Source organism: Chelonia mydas, chromosome 1, assembly GCF_015237465.2.
Source record: "Chelonia mydas isolate rCheMyd1 chromosome 1, rCheMyd1.pri.v2, whole genome shotgun sequence".
Lineage (NCBI taxonomy): Eukaryota > Metazoa > Chordata > Testudines > Cheloniidae > Chelonia > Chelonia mydas.
The window spans coordinates 61105671-61117993 of record NC_057849.1 but is presented as its reverse complement, the minus strand read 5'-3'; the positions used below and the strand labels follow the sequence as shown (position 1 = coordinate 61117993).

At 38.4% G+C, this 12323-nt stretch overlaps 1 protein-coding gene across 3 annotated transcripts in view; it reads right to left on the bottom strand.

The window, feature by feature from the left end:
• ENOX1 (ecto-NOX disulfide-thiol exchanger 1) overlaps positions 1 to 12323 on the bottom strand; it is a 509484-nt gene that overhangs the window by 193930 nt on the left and 303231 nt on the right. For all 3 annotated transcript variants that reach the window (XM_037894600.2, XM_043533288.1, XM_043533299.1), the window contains 2 exons: positions 7852 to 7992; positions 7226 to 7363 (listed from right to left, as the gene is read on the bottom strand). In XM_037894600.2, coding sequence (XP_037750528.1) covers positions 7226 to 7363; positions 7852 to 7861 — 148 coding nt within the window. In that variant the 5' untranslated portion in view covers positions 7862 to 7992. The remainder of the gene's footprint in view (positions 1 to 7225; positions 7364 to 7851; positions 7993 to 12323) is intronic.

Below are 12323 nucleotides of genomic sequence, written 5' to 3'. Positions count from 1 at the left end.
GTATGCATGTATCATTTTGGTATCTGAAGTTAGGAATATTGTTGATGTATATATTACAAATGTGTTTACACCTGGGAGCCTTCCCGAGTGAGGCTGTTTGTAGCATTGAGTCTTGGCTGCTATGACACTACGGGGGCATGTGACCAGATCACCTGGTACTGGACTCCAACTTGGAATACCAGTGTTTATCCACTGAAAGGCGTGGAAACCAAGCTTGGAGACAAAGGGATCCTGCCATATGTAAAAGCTATTTAAGGCAGGGGAGTGACGTCATTGTGGTTCTTCACTGACTCCCCACCCAAAGAGACTCCTGGAAACACCTGAGGAACAAGGACTGAACTGGGGGAAGTGCTGGACCCAGGCTAGAGGGATTATAAACCTGTGAAAGAAATACCTGGGGTTTAAAGCTGTAAGCAAGTGTGGCTGGCCCCTCAAGAATCTCTGCAGACTGCTTAAATCATCATTTAGGGTAAGAATTTGCTACTCATATCCAATCTCTTTAGTATATTAAGCTTAGTTTGCATGTTTTCTTTGTTTGCTAGGTAATCAGTTTTGATCTGTTTGCTATCCCTTATAATCACTTACAACCTATCTTCTGTAGTTAATAAACTTGTTTTGGTTTGTCTAAAACCAGTTTGTGGAAATCCTAACTAGGTGCAGAAAGCTCTTGAATATCCTTCTTCATATTGAGGGAGGGGGCGAATTTCATGAGCTTACACTGTACAGATCTCTGTGCAGTGCAAGACAGTATAATTTTGGGTTTACCCTTCAGAGGGGGGTTATGCTCTTGAGCAGCTGAGCAGTTCCTTAGCTGTAGCCTCCCCATGCAGAGCTGATCACAGCAGCCTGTAAGTACTGCAGTTGGGTTGTCCCTACCTGTGTGTATGCTGGTGAAAGAGCAAGCTTGGAGAGCCTTGCAGCTTGTCACAGCAGCATAGTGTGAGAGGGAGCCCAGGCTGGTGGGTCACGGGGGCTCAGTGTTACCCCAATTCCAGGTGGCACCCCCGGGGGAACCCGTCACAGTCTGGACTTGTGGTTTTTGTTTTATTTATCACACAGCACATGTGTGCACAAAGACATTAAATAAGCTTCTAAGGGTGTCCAGGTGTGTGACTTTCAGGCAACTATACCCATCCTCACTTTTATTTATATTTTCAACATTTTTGCCCATCCACCATCTTAGATTCACAAACTGTGGCAAATTTTTCTTCAACAGTCTCCTAAACTTAAAATTAGTCTCGATGAATAAATACGCAAGCTAATTCACTATATTCACAATGATGGCCTAGAACCAAAAGAACAATCGGAAAGAAATAGGAGAAATAAATCACTCATCTGACAGCATGTTGCCTTTCAGAAAACAGGGTGATCTGATGCAACTTGCTGAGGCAAACACAACCCTAAAATGACAATATTCAGCTAAAATTACTTTGAAAAATTTCCACTGCAAACCAAAATAAGTCTCTCCAATGATCTGTGATCAATAACATTTTTTCAAAAATCACTCTAAATACATTAAATAGTGGGCAGTGGAGTACCAGAATTGCTGTGACTCCCACTGAGTGAATGGGGAGGGCTTCAAATCATACAAAAGATGCAGCACATAGAAGAAACTGACAATATTTCTCAAAGTCTCAAAGTGTGGAAAACACCAGTTTTAGTGCTTGGATAATTTAAACGCTGTTTAACAAATTTGCTCCAACCTTTCCAGAAAATGTTCACCTCTAGGCTGAGACCAAGCATGAGAAATTTCAGCCGCAAAGGTAATTTTTTGGAAAACTTACAACCTACTGAAGAGAGGGGCTTAGAACCCCTATACTTGGAACTATACTGCATCAATCTTTAACAATTAAACTAAATTCATTATTACATATATATATATATATGACAATGTTCCTCCTCTACCTTGGTGGATCTTGTGCTTATTGGCGGATTTGCTCACCTTGGAGCTTCACGGTAGCTCTCAGTTTGGCCGTTTTCGTGAACCCACAGTCCAGGTCAACTCCTCCTGTGTCTGACCAGGAGTTGGGAGGTTTGGGGGGAACCCGGACCCGCCCTCTACTCCGGGTTCCAGCCCAGGACCCTGTGGAATGCAGCTGTCTAGAGTGCCTCCTGGAACATCTGTGCAACAGCTACAACTCCCTGGGCTACTTCCCCATGGCCTCCTCCCAACATCATCTTTATCCTCACCATAGGACCTTCCTCCTGGTGTCTGATAATGCTTGTACTCCTCAGTCCTCCAACAGTATGTGTTCCCACTCTCAGCTCCTAGCACCTCGTGCTCCCAGCTCCTTACACGTGCACCACAAACTGAAGTGAGTTCCTTTTTTTTAAACCCAGGTGCCCTGATTAGCCTGCCTTAATTGATTCTAGCAGCTTCTTGATTGGCTGCAGGTGTTCTAATCAGCCTGCCTGTCTTAATTGTCTCCAGAAGGTTCCTGATTGTTCTGGAACCTTCCCTCTTACCTTACTCAGGGAAAAGGGACCTACTTAACCTAGGGCTAATATATCTGCCTTCTATTACCCTCCTGTTGCCATCTGGCCCGATCCTGTCACAATATATATATATATATATATATATATATATATAATGTAAAAATACATACATTAAATTATATGTAATGCAGTAGCCAAATATAACCAAAAATGATGAGCCTTCTAAATAACAAGTAGAAGCAAATAATATAGAAACAGAAGAGATGTTATACATATATTCACAAGAATCCATCGTTACAAATGAAAGGCTCTGACATTTGCCTAGATCAAAAATCAAAATTTACGGCACTAGGAGATAAGGAATGAAATGTGTACAGATAACATCTAAACAGGTATTAAAAGGTTAGCAGTGCTTAAAATTGATTAGTCACTAGGACCAGACAACACACATCCCAGACTTATAGGAAAATTGACCAGATATTGCAGAAGCTTAAGCTGTCATTTTTACAAATTCTCAGTTCAGGAGAGAGTTCTGCAAGCTGCCAAGTGGCCAGCATAATTCTATTACAAGACACAAGTTCTGGGGTACTACAGAGCAACTAAATTAACATCAGCTGAGGAAAGGAACAAAAAGCTTAAAACAGTTTGAGCAGATCAAATGGAGGAAAAGTGGAGGGGAAAGCTCTGCAGCTTAGTAACAGCCAGCATGGCCTTCAGGAAGGGAAAGCCATGCCTGAATATCTTTTGGGGAAACTCAAGGATTGTAGACAAAGTTGATGCACCAGGACAACACAAGTTGTACTGTAGTCAGAATTTCAGACTGTGCTAGCTTAGGTAACATTTCACATGCAAGATAATTCTCAACCTAAACTCAGTCTAAGGTATTTACTGCATTCCTTATTGGCACCAGGCAGGAAAATAAAAACAGCCAGAAATAGGTCTTTTTAGCGCCAGAAAGAAGTTAGTGCTGGGATTCCATAGGGGTCTCCTCTTTTTTTGTTTGTAGAAATACTGTTGATGAGGTTACTGAAAGCAAAGTGTAAATGCTGAAGAAGTTTAACGTATCACGAGGATTAACATAAATCATGAACACCAGACTCAGGCAGGGTGAAGAACCATTTAAGTACTTGGTGTAAAACAATGGATGGAAAATGTAATTCAGTGCAGATAAATGTGCCATATCAGTAGAGCTATAATTCTTTTCATGGCAAAGTATTGTGAAAATCGTGGTTTTGTCATGGTGAAAAATGTCAAAACTCAAAATCATGGAGAGGGGTGAGTGAAATGTCAAAGCACCTATTTACTTTGGGAAATACATAATACAGTAGAACTTCAGCGTTATGAACATCTCGGGAATGGAGGCTGTTCGTAACTCTGAAATATTTGCACAAAACGTTATAGTTGTTCTTTCAAAAGTTTACAACAGAACATCTACTTAATACAGCTTTGAAACTTTACTATGCACAAGAAAAATTTAAATGGAACAAGCACAGAAACAGTTTCCTTACCTCATCAAATCTTTTTTTAAACTTTCTCTTTATTTTTTTAGTAGTTTACATTTAACACAATACTGTGCTGTAGAATATTTACTTTTTTTTTTTTTTTTGGTCTCTGCTGCCTGATTGCGTACTTCTGGTTCCAAATGAGGTGTGCGGTTGACTGGTCAGTTCGTAACTCTGCTGTTCATAACGCTGAGATTCTACTGTACATAGTTTTATGCATAGGAAAGCAAAAGGCATGAGAGAAGGGGACTCTTCTACTCCTAGCTGGAAATAAGGAGATATTCCACTCTAGCAATTAATACTTATCACTTATGCCACACTTTACACTTTAAAAGTGCTGTACAAATATTAACTGATCCAAGCAGTGCTCCTAATATAGGTGGTAAAAAATAGTTCCAAAAATAAACTAGCAGCAATCAGGGTGATAAACTGAAGCCCTTGAGATCCTCACACAAGGAAATAATATGAAGGGAGATATAAAGTCAAAGTTCAGTAAAGCATATCAAAACAGCACTGGGCTAGTTTGTTTCTAGAGGGCACTTATTTATAGGTCAAGCGAAGCAAAGCCCTATACTCAACTCGATGGCATTTCTATCTGCGACACAATAGCTTTTGAACAACACATCTGATCAATTCAAATTTCTTTAGAGACTGTTCTAGGCATCAACAGGCAGAACCCTATTGCTTTTGGTGAAAATTTGAAAACTGGAAAAGCCTTCATTGGAAAATCAGGCCCATAGGATGCTCATTTGGTACCACAGGCAGAGAAATCTCCACACCACCTACTGCCTATACATAACAGGCAGCAGCTTAATATGTTGCTCTCCCTCATTGGGTGTACAGTTCGGCCTACGTAAGCAATGAAGTGTGTGACTCTCTAGTTTACTGCACAACTGAACACCAATGTCCCAAGTGGATGAAGAATTTAAGACAAGGTACAGCTGTATAGTTGGGAAAACAGTGTATATAATGGTTATAGCAGAGGACTGGGAATCAACCCAAGATCTACACCAGCTATATATCCTGCTCTGGACTGACTGGTTGTGTGATCCTGGACTAATAACCTAACTTCTCTGTGTCTTAGTTTACCCATCTATAAGTTGGGTAATTCTGGGCCAGAGCCTCAGCTAGTGTAAATCGGCATAATTCCATTCACTGCCTAATTTCAGAAAGGATAGCCAAAAATTTAACTTCACAAATCCCCTAGGAGGCAGACATAGCTGCAGTAACTAGGGCCCCAAAATTATGAGTTATTACATTTTAAGATTTGCCCAGGCATCAAGGCCCTTTAGAAAAGATAGAATGAAGGCCTACGAGAAGAAAAACCTCAGGTCTAATAGCTGGATTTCTTCAAAGACATTTCTTTTCTAAAAGAGCAAGTGCAGCTAAAGAGACTTCCCCTTTTTCCCTGTCGGTGAATGAATTAAAAAATATCTATTAAATTAATATCAAACACTGATATCTTATGATGTGCCAGATAGAGTTGTAAAATAGGGAACTTGATGGAATTTAATATTATAATTAAAATGTGTATAAAAGGGAAGTCAGCTATAAGTGATACAGCTTTGGGCAAAATATTGTAAATTTCAATGACAGGGTTTACCTCATGGGCAATCCTGTTAGAAAAGAAAGGAGCTGCGTTCATATTGATTTCTTTTAGTTTAAGTGATAAAGCGAAGAAGTAAGGCTAATATTTGCAATCAAACATGTTTGTGCTATCGAGTTACTGAAATACGCCTATGCTGAAAGAGTCAGTAAATAAAAGGAACTAAAACCAAAATGTGTATTTATAAGGACACCTGACCACACTGCAAAACAAAACAAAACAAACAAACTAGCAAGCAAGCAAACCTGCAGCAGCAAGTCTCAAATGACTCAGGGTTCATGGTATGGGGCTGCAAATAGCAACGTAAACATCCCTGCTTGGGCTGGAGCTCTGACTCTGAACCCTGAGGAGGTCAGGGCGGTGGGGCTGTCAGGTTTGGGCTCCAGCCTGAGTGGAAACGTCCATACTGCTCTTTTTAGCTCCATAGCGCAAGCCCTGCAACCTGGAGTCAGTTGACCCGGACTCTGACACTTGCTGCCGCAGGGTTTTTTTTTTTTTTTTTTCTGTATAGACGTGCCCTTAGCCAAAATTAAAAAACGACAACAATACTTTCCCAACATAGTGATTGAGTATACGTGTTATTTTCTATTGTCTTAGTATAATTTGATTCTGAAAACCTACATGGTTATACTGACAAATTTTACTAGTTTATGTTAGCCAAATCATAATCCAATACTTCTTATATTCTGTGCTATTAATTCCTGTTGATAAGGATATTTCATGAAACTCTATAAAACTAAATTCATCTTTCAAGTCCTTTTCTCTAGTTAAGCAATCAAAATTAAAAGAACCATAAGCAAGGTGGTACGAATAATCAGTTAAGCAGTTGCTTACCTAAGGTTGTTTTTATACCCTATCTTTCTTACAGAGTGCTAAGCTGATTTACATCAGCTGTGGATCTGGCCCATTGTATGTACCTCACAAGAGTGTTGTGAAGCTTAATTCATTTTGACGCTATCCCGCTCCTACCGAAATCAACTGATTTCAAAGGGAGCAGGATTGAACCTTCAATGTTTGTAATGGGCAAAATAATATTTTTATTATTGCTAGAAAGATTAAGTGATCCACTACAGAGCTCTCACAAGCTGTAAATGAAATGAGAAAGTCAAAGAATAATAGCCCTTGAAAATTAATTATGGTGTTCAAAAAAGTTAGAAGAACGGGATTGCTTCTCTCTTTCAGTTAGCTGATGTTACCAGTGGATATGAATTGCATGTGATTCACATTTTTTTCGAATCTATTTATAGCTACACTTTCTTTTGTCAGCACAACCATCTTCCTCCAGTCAGGAGGTTGCAGCCACTGCCCACACTATCCCTTGGCAAAACCTCAAGGAAAGCTACTGGAAAGGAAAATCAGCTCTCTCTCAAAGACTAAGTACGTCTCTTGATCCCCTCGCTAAATTAGACCCAGCATAGAGCCTGGAGATCAATGGTTAGAACTCTGATTTCCCCAAAGATTTTGGCTGTTCCACTTGGTTAAAACACGGTATGGATTACATACCCATTATACAAAGAAACTAATACATAGTATGCAATATTAATCATAGAAGCTGTGCACCTACAAAAATTGTTCTGAGACTACAAAAATACACCTGTCTTCAGAAATGATTCCAGATGTTTACAAAAAGATTGAAAAAAATCCATAGACACATGCAACAAATCTCTAACAGAAATCTCACCTGTCACAAGCTGTTGTCCAGCTAATCCTACTGGAACCATCCCGAGGTTATTCATAGCGGTAGCCCAAGCTGTTGGATCAGTGACTGACATATTAAGTTGTGTGGTATCTATAGTTGTACTTCCCAAACCATCAGCGGCTGTGGCAAAAGAGACAAATTCTGAGTTTAAAAGTCAATATGCCACAAACTGTAACAGAAAAAAGGGTATTTGAGACATAAATAAATCTCACCAAAAATAATCAACTTTTTTATTATTATGATACATCTTTTTGGAGCACCTATAAAATTACTAGGTGCTGTATAGCAGTAAGAGAAGATACGATCCTGCTCAAAAGAGCTTATAATTTAAGACTACCTAATCAATGGCAAATGTTTCTATGGAAATACACAGCATGAAATTTCCACATATTCAAAGAAGGGACATATTTCTCATGACATGTACCGGGTAGTTTATTAAAGAAACATTAAAGACATTTTTTAGGCAACTGTATGTAAAAAGAGGTCACACCAATTTTACTTGTCTTAGGAAAAAGATTATTAAGTTCCATTTGAAAACAAAAGTTAATTATCACTAATCGTTATAGCAACAATATTCTTGGTGGCCACTGCATAGTGCAGATGTTTACCTGCAGCCATCGTTTAAACTGGTTCCTTTTGTCGCTGACTGACTTCAAGTAGGAACGTATCCACTACTGTATTAATAACATCTTGCAATGGGAAAATATGTCTGTCACTGAATGCAGAGTCCACACACAGTTCATTAGGCGCTGCAAGAAAACACAAGTAATCAGATATTAAATGCTGATTTTAAAGACTAATTTCAAAACAGCATGCCCTGACTGAAATCTATATGAAGTTCCTATCTACTCACAGTTGGATCTCCAAATCCAGTTCAGTTGTACACCTTCATCAGGTGTTAGTGAAGGAGTTTCAACTAACCTGGATCCTTGCTTACTGAATAAATGGTGCCCATGTATGAACCTATCAGATGTCTTGCCTCTGGCTGAAAAGCCTTCACAAATTAGGTTTTATCAGTACCTGCACAGCCACCTCGGCATGCCGGCATCAATTGAAAGGACATACTTGGGCTGCATATGAATTTTTTTAAAAGTTAAAAATTAATTGACGTTGTGAGTTTCGAGGAAACAGTTGCCTGTTAAATATGTTTTCAGACGAAGGAATAACTTTAAGAGTGGAACACTAACCAGGAAGGGCTTGCAATGTTAAGGAAGACATACTTTCTTTAACAAACACAATATCCTGAGCCCACAAAGTGACACCAATGTGAAGGAATGGGGGCACATCCAGCCTCCATCTGAAATGTCTTTGCTTTTGTCAGGTTTCTGTTGCAACATAAATTTTACATAAAGGTAATTCTTTTGTCTGTGACTCTCATTTGTCTGCGTATTTCTGATAATTAAAAGGATTTGAAGAAAAGGAAAATAAAGCATGTAACCAAACTGAGAGGTGACAACTTTGATTATAACAACATCTTCAAATTCTTACGGTAGAGAGAGCAAATATTTATTTTGCTTGAGATAAGCACATATCTAAGCCTATTTTAGGCCTTTTATGCATTACTTATGTAACAGACTGCAGTGGGTTTTTTGGAGCCTTTACAGTCTGTCATGATTGCTTCACTGCTGTGTAAGAGCACTAAAGGCTTGATCCAAAGCTCATTGAAGTCAATGGAAAAATTCCCATTGATTTAATTGTGCTTGGCTGGTTCAAACCTTAAGCCCAGTCTTTCATCACAGAAGTCAGCTGAAGTTTTGGAATTAATTTCACTGGAAGCAAAAGGAGGCTTTAAGGATAAGATTTGCAAAAGAGAATCCAAAAATGCATATAGAGAATTTGAATGTGCAAATCTCACATTTGTTTGGGCTAAAGGCTAATTGCACAGACAAAATGTTTATGTAAACAACCAAACACACATAAGTGTAAATGTGGGTTTGAGAAAAAATTTTTAGGTGCCTTTTTGGAAAATAGTTTGGAGCTCATTTTCTTTATGAAAATTACTTAATAGACATTAAGCATGTGGTTTCCAGTTTGTTAAGCTCAATATTTCATCTTTAGAAAAGACATAATAAAAGTGATGAGACTATATTTTAGATTAATTCTCCCCACACTTTTATCTTCTAATATTATGTGAATATACTATAAACCAGAAAGGTTAACATGGTTGTACAAATGGCCTCCCTCCCATAAGTAACGCAGAGGCATGGAGCTATAATTACAACTCATGTCATATAAAGGTGATCACCTTAAAAGCCATACAAGTAAAAAAAAAAAATCACGTAATGTAATCAGTTAACTCTGCACATTTATAATATGTTGTAACTTACAAATGGGCACTTTTACTAAGTTAAAACATATTTTGTTCTGGGGCACACTGGGTCTACTTAAAACCTCAATATTTATCATATTTCAGTATTTGACCTTGCTATGTCATGTCTTTATTGTGCTATGATAACACTGACATTTTAAGTACAATCACTACTTACCAAAAACACTGGCCAGAGGTCACAGGATTCTCTGAACAGAGGGTGACTTTCATCAAGCAAGCTACATATTGAGATGTTGAAAAGTGGTTGCCTAAACTGCAGCTCCTTAAATCCATATTTAGCTCCTTCATCTGCCTCAGATGACAAATTTTTGACCACTAACATCCATTTCAAAGTTAGAGCTGTTCGAATTATTTGCTGTCGATAAGTTATCTGACATTCAGTACATCCTCTTTCCTTTTTATGAATCATTCACAATTCAATCCTGACTTCTACATGTGTTACTCTTCACAAGTAAATGCTGAACATTTTAAGTAAACAAATTTCTGCCTATTGGCAGCTTGCAAACTATTTGTTTTGACAGTGTCTTTTACCATGTGTTATTGGGATGCACTGCTGGTCAGCTAAATCATTGAGTACAGCTTCTGCTTCTTGACTGGACAAGAGAAATTTTAAACAGGAGAATGATGAGTGGCAGTAGAATGATGAGTGGCAAATCACCACTCATGCTAAAATGCCTGAAACTTTGGGGGTTTATGAACATTTTCTTGAATAAACCACGAGTTGCAGAAAATGAATAATATCACTGCACAAATAACAGAAAAGGAAATTCATTGTGTTAATTCATGAAAATATTTGTGATTCACTTATTGAACAGTATCACTAGCTCTGGTTATGAATCTGGGGAACTCCTGGTTTTAAAGTGCCCATAGCTTCTCCGACGTAGCTCAGGGATGCTTTGCTTTCTCCCTGACCAGCTGGACATTAATGACATGCTCCCTGTCAGTACCCGGGCCAGGGAAACTAATGATCCAACCAGCAGACCTAATTCGGTGATGAATCCTGATCACGTGCCACCTGAGGCATGTTGCACATATGCTAAGAAGAAGAAAATAGCCGCAGGAAGGGTGAAAGACAAAAAGTCACAAGGTAAGCCAAAGCCTGAAGCTGAACTGATCTCCTCTAACCAAGAATTGCTGCAGGCTATTTTGTCAGTGAAATAGAGCTGAATAACAAATCTGTGCACCTAAGCTCCTTGTTGAACATTCTGCAAAATGATGTACATTAAACTGGTGACAGATGCAAAAGAGAAGCACAGGACTGGACTCTGGAGTTAGAAACCACTAATTCTAAAAATCCTTAAAGAAACTCCACCCAAAAACTGATATATAATGGCAGCATTGACAAAACTGTAGCTATAGTATAGAGAACAGTGCTGGTACAATACAAGATATTGATCTGTTCTTCTTTCTCAATACAGAATCTTTATGGGAGCAAAATTCTTACATTGCATTAACATTATGCAAAATGATATTGCATAAAATAATCTTATAGAGACGCTCGACAGTCAGTTTAGACTCAACATTTAGGTTTTGTAAAAAAATAGTTTTACAAATCATAATAGTAAAAGAAAAGTTTGATTTTTTTAATAAAAAGTTTTGTGTGGCTTTAAATATTTCCCTGCAGTTTTTGCCACACGAACACTGCAGAACTGCTCTGCACCAGAGCTAGAAAGTCATACAAACCAGAAACAAAAGTGAAGCGGACTATTTTATTTTCACTGACCACACTGTATGCAAGGCAACAAGCAAACAGATATAAAGGATGAAAACTGTATTCAATTTTCAAAAATTCTCCCCCTTTTAACAATTAAAGGTGTTACTCATAAGATAAAAGAAAAGGAGTACTTGTGGCACCTTAGAGACTAACCAATTTATTTGAGCATAAGCTTTCGTGAGCTCACATCACATCCGATGAAGTGAGCTGTAGCTCACGAAAGCTTATGCTCAAATAAATTGGTTAGTCTCTAAGGTGCCACAAGTACTCCTTTTCTTTTTGCGAATACAGACTAACACGGCTGTTACTCTGAAACCACTCATAAGATAGGGAGGGAAATTTGTTTAAGACTGTTTGGGGACAGATCCTCACCTGATGTAAACCAGCATAGTTCCATTGAGTTCCTGGGGAGCGAGGCTGTTTTCCCTCAGCAGAGGAGCTGGCTCATGATTTTAAACCAACTGATGCTCTTTTAAATATTAGTAACATGAAGGCATTCAAAATAAATGTTCTGATTCTGCAAACACTCATGCGCATGAGAAACTTTACTCAGGTCAGTATCTCCTCTGAGCTGAATCTAGCCCTGAAAATAATATAGAGGAGAAAATTGGAGAAAGCCTTCTGTATATTTTTTATTTTTATGGAGCTTCCAATTAACACAGTATTAATGCCCAATGCAGTAAACACAAACAGAACTGTAAAAAGACCACAGAACAGTTATGGCAATCTCTCTTTTCGTAATCACAAAGCAAATATCCATGCTCCATCCTTACATGGTGGGCTGTGGGAGACTTTTAGACTTTCCTCAGACAGGCTGTCAGGAAGATAAAGTGCCGACAAGTCCATTCCAATGAGAGCTTCTCAGTCATAGCAGATTGTACTTAGTACTCATATTTTATACCAGGCAATTGAATGCAGTTACCCAAGTGAATACAGAACTTGGTTATATATTGTGCATCAATTATCACAGTCAATGAATGCCATGAGACAAAGAGATTAACACAACATAAAACTAATTCAATAACACAACAGATTGC